This window comes from Benincasa hispida, chromosome 6, assembly GCF_009727055.1.
Source record: "Benincasa hispida cultivar B227 chromosome 6, ASM972705v1, whole genome shotgun sequence".
Taxonomy (NCBI): Eukaryota; Viridiplantae; Streptophyta; class Magnoliopsida; order Cucurbitales; family Cucurbitaceae; genus Benincasa; species Benincasa hispida.
The window spans coordinates 12,460,615-12,465,804 of record NC_052354.1 but is presented as its reverse complement, the minus strand read 5'-3'; the positions used below and the strand labels follow the sequence as shown (position 1 = coordinate 12,465,804).

Below are 5,190 nucleotides of genomic sequence, written 5' to 3'. Positions count from 1 at the left end.
GTAGTGTTGTTGATTATATAAAAAAAAATATTATTTCGTCTACATTAAGTGCAATATTTATACGTAAAAAGTGTACAAAATATTTTATTTAATCGAATTCACATATCAAATGAGTGTTAAGAAAATTTAGATGAAAAGTATGTAACATATGAAAAAGAAACATAAAATTATATAAAAAAAAATCCTGTAACATTTTCCAGTAAAAATTAATGAAAAATAAAGTTTTGTTATCTGATGATCCTCTAAATTTAGAATAATTGAAAATGAAATTGTTGAAGAAGAGGAATTGAAAATGAAATTGTTAAAGAAATGTGGTGACATTCCATTGGCTATTGAGAAATTTAATTAAAAAAATTCATTGCATAGTAAAAGTATAGAGCAACAATAGGAAGAAGAAGATGATAATGAAATTCATGGAGAAAAATTAGGAATAAAAAGTTTTGATTTCTCTTTGGTTTCTCATTTTATTTAACATATTTCTACCCGAAATGTAATGGGTTAATTATTGTTTATTGTCCAAAAATGAAAGAAAGAAAGAATGAAAGAAAAAAAAGTTTTAACAATTAAAAGAAAAAAATTACAATCTATATTTTATTCAAACAAAGATGGGTAAATTACTGAATAAAAAGGTTACAAAACAAAAATAGTAATAACATATTATTTAGAGTTAAAAAAACTGAACTAGATATCTCAGACATATGAATTCAACTCTGCACCCCAAACACAAATATATGAACTCCAGATATACTATCTCAACTCAACGCCCCAAATAGCCCCTTAGTGACAAAATTTGCACGCGCTGCTAAAAAAATGTCACTAAAACTCCCTTTTCTTGTAGTGTAGATTGAACTTCTAACTTTTTATCGAAGGTATATACCTCAATCAGTTAAATTATTGTCACATTTATAATTAATAATCATAACTAGTATAACTGTAATGAGATTCCATTAATAGATCAATCATAATGGGTCACAATCTCAAACGTAAGATTGTTCTATCACATTTACTTACAATTACGAATTTGTCACATTTATTATTACTCTTTGGCTCTATCGATAATAGTAACATAACAAAAAATGTGACAGATTTATAATGCTGATACTGTAACAGTAATAGTTTCAGTAATGCTAACAATATCGACTAGTGGCTCCCACGTAATCGTTAAACACAATTGGATTGATCACTCTCCGCTTGCCAATCAATTTACTTTTTTTTAATTATAGATTTGCAAATGAGCCTCACACGCATCAACCTGACATGTTTAATTTGGATATAATTTTTTTTTCAAAAAAAATCATCTTGAAGAGTTAATGAAGGAAATAAGATATGATATTATATTTGGCTACATAATTAGTGTATTGTAAGTTTATAATTAATTATTGGAGCTTAGATAAATCAAATGGGGTTTGTAAAATATGAAGGACATATAGAATAGAGCAATTTGGAAGTTTTCTTGGGTGTGTTTCCTAGTAGGAAACACATCCAAATTTCAAAATAAAATTGAAAAAAATAAATGATAAAATAAAATAATGAAGTTGATGTTTCTGAGCCAAAGGAATCCAAGCCACACTTATCACAGTGAATAACTGATGCTTATCCAATCCCTCCAAACTTCAAAGCTTATCATACCCCTTTCTTTCTGACACAATTTATGTTTATCATTTTCTTTTTCAAATGATATTTTTGCCTTTTTTTTTTTTTTAACTCATTATTTTAAATTAAAATATAAGATAAAAAGGGTATAGAATTCAAATTAAATCAATTAATTTGAAAAAAAATCCACCTCTTTTACTCTACTAAGATTCTTCTCAAGAAAAATGATCTATTTTGCCAACGTGAGCGTAGCTCAATCGGTATAGTACTTATACTATTGATTTCGAGATCAGAGATTTGATTCCTCCACGCCACACTTTAATTACCTTTGCAAAAAAGAAAAAAACAAAAATTGACCTATAGGTCATGTATGGTAATTATGTTATTTTTTATTTTTAGTTTTTAAAAAATTAAGCTTATATAACACTTCTTCTATCTTTAAGTTTCTTATTATGTATCTACTTTTTATCATTGTTTTAAAACATCAACGCTCAAGCCAAGTGTTGAAAGCTAAAAGAATAGCTTTTGAAAATTTGTTTTCGTTTTTGGAATTTGGCTAATAATTCAACTCTTTTAGTTAATAAAGATGCAAATGATTTATAAGAAATTGAGAAGAAATATGTTTAACTTTTAAAAACTAAATGGTTATGAAGCCGGGGCCTTTATTTTTTGTTTTTGATTTTTGGCTTTTGAAAATTAAACCTATACCTTTTCTACCTTTACTTTTTATCAATGTTTTCAAAGATCAAATAGAGTTTTAAAAGCTAAATAAAAAAAGTTTTTTTTAAAATATGTTTTTTTTTAAAAAAAAAAATTTAGCTAAAAATTCAATTCTTTTATTTAGAAAAGATAAAAAATATTGTAAAAAGTTAAGAGAAAACAAGAATAGTTACCAAATAAGACTTTAATTTTTAGTCTTCTATTTTTTTAAAATCTATGTTGGCTTCACTTCAACTTTTCAATAATAATTTTTATAATTTTTTTAAATGAAACACTTAAATTCCAACTAAATACTAAAAACGAAGTTCTAGGTTTTCAAAACATCTTTTTTAGTTTTCAAATTTTAACTTGGATTTTAAAAAATTATTAGAAAGTGAATAACATAATATAGAAATTTATAAGTAGAAGTAATATTTAAAGGCTTACTTTACAAAAACTAAAAATGTTCAAATGGTTATTGATCCCTCAACTTTCAAACTTTATGTCTAAAAATTATATAACCTTTCCTATTAGACGTAAAATTGAATGTTTAAAGACACATTAGATACTTTTTTTTTAAAACAAAAAATAATGTAGGGACCAAATAGATATAGACCTAAAAACTAATAAATCTACTCACAATTATTTATTTATTTTTTTAGTACAACAATTATGGAGATGAGGGATCGAATCTCTCACCTGAAGAACGAAAAATCATGTTAATTAATAATTATCGTTGTTGAGCTAAGTTTGCTTTGACTATTCATCTTTGTATCCCTTCATTAACTACATAAACACAAACCTATATTTAACCCTTTTCAAATGATCAACTATATCAAACAAATTTCCTATATAAGCATCTTGAAAGATGATAAAACATTCCTTGAATTCTTATCCAATCAAGCCATGCATGAAATGGGTAAAAGAACTCAAACAAATTTATCTCAATTATTTTTCAAAATTCAAAACAAGGTTTGGTCTATGGTCTCAAGTAATTTGAACAAAAACCACAGCTTTTTCCTTCTTCTTCTTTCTTCTTATAATTTTTTGTAAAAAAATAAAATTGAAGTCCACCAAACAATCCCTCAAACCCCACATTGGATTCCAATCTATTTCACCCAATATGCATCTGTCTTTTTATTTTAATCAAAAAGCTACAAACCATAGACCTCCAAATGACGTGGGTCATATCAAACCCCTTAAGAAGAAAAATACCTTTTTTTTCTTTTTTTCTTTTTTCCATTTTTTTGTCACTGTCAATCATTTTCCCATCCATGCACATTCATTCATTATTCCCTCAATTTTTTCTTCATTTTTCAAAAAATCATTCAAAATTTTAGATTCTCTAGTGAAAAATTTTCTCATCTGGGTCTGTTTGTTTCATGGGAAAATTTCAAGAGAATTTGCCAAAAATTTGAACAAAGCTAAACTAGAATATTACTCATTTAGATAACAAATATCAAATCCTTTTGTACATCATAATCACCTTACTCCTAACAACTAACCAAGTACATAAAAAAAATAGTAATAGTGAAAAAAAAAACCCCCCAAAAAGAGAAAAATTAAAACAAACACCAAAAAAAAAAAAAAAAACAGAGAAACCCCTAAATTCTCAACTATTACAAACTCAATTGGCCCTTCTAAACTCGGAGCTTGAACACAGATTCTAAATCAGGAGGATTAAAGAACTCCCTTATATAATTTTGGTTAGAGCTTGATTTTAGAGATCTACGCTTTCTCGGCGCCGGCGGACAACCCAATTTCTCCGGTATTCTAGCTTCTTTCGCCGTCGGCGTCTTCTCGCCGTCGTCTTCACCGTCTTTCGCCTTCGATTTTGTGCTAATCGGCTTCAACGATGACCTCGTCGGCAACCCGGCAATTACCCATTTTTTCCCCTCTGCTTCAAATCCGCCGTCGATTTGAGACTTTTTGGAGAATCCCATTTGAAATAAGGGGGAAAAAACAGCCAGAAAAGGGGGAAAGGGAGAAACGATGAAAAGCAGAGGAGAAGAAATTGAAAAAACAGAGGAATCGTTGAGGGTTTAGAAAGAAACAGAGGAGGAAGGGAAAATTTAGGAGGGAAATGAGAAAAATAAAAGGACTGAAAAGAAACTTTGAAATAAAAATGGGGGAGAAAAGAGGATTTTATGGAAAAATAAATAAGAAAGGGAAGGACAAAGAGGGGATTTTTATTATTTGTTTTTATTAATATTAAAATTATTTTATTTTCACGGTAGCGTAAGCTTAACACAAAAGGCGGTCTAAAAACAGAGATTTTCTCGAAAGGAGGCTGCCCGTGTTTTTTACGGGCAGGATTTTGGCGCCAAAAATTTGGAGCTCTGGTGAGCAACGGCTCTTTTTCCCGCCTAAGTTTATTTTTGTGCGTTTTTCCGGTTTTGCCCCTTATCATTTCACTGGTCTAAGGGAGTGGGAGTTCTCTGTTTGTCAGGGCTTTTTACCAGTGGATAGAAAACCGGTTTACAGCCCGACGTAAGAATGGGCCTGGGCCCACTTTGTTTTTTATGGGCTTGCATTTTGTCAGGCCCATCAATCCTCGAGTAAAAAATGGAAAATTTTCTCACTGCGATATATTTTTTCCCCCAAAATAGCTATCGAAAATATTTTGTTTTTCTTTTTGTTTCCTTCTTCTTTTTTATTTTAAGTGTTTTCTTTTCTTTCTTTCTTTTGTCCCTTTGTTTCTCGAACGACTACATTTGTATTTGATAAATAATTAAGAAAGCACTACTTAAAATGTTCGAGAATTAAAATGGTTGGAACTCCAATTTTTTTTAAAATATCATTTTACTTCTTAGGCTTTACATTTTATTTTATTTTTATCTTTGTACTCTTAAATATCCAATTTTATTTTTATGTTTTCAATAAATTTTAAAATTGATC

The 5,190-nt window shown here is 28.6% G+C and overlaps 1 protein-coding gene across 1 annotated transcript; it reads right to left on the bottom strand.

Moving 5' to 3' along the window:
- Positions 1-3,670: 3,670 nt before the first annotated feature.
- LOC120080267 (cyclin-dependent protein kinase inhibitor SMR6) lies at positions 3,671-4,417 on the bottom strand. The gene has a single exon (XM_039034885.1). It carries the CDS (start codon positions 4,233-4,235, stop codon positions 3,933-3,935), a length of 303 nt encoding a protein of 100 aa, XP_038890813.1. The 5' UTR covers positions 4,236-4,417; the 3' UTR covers positions 3,671-3,932.
- Positions 4,418-5,190: the final 773 nt, after the last annotated feature.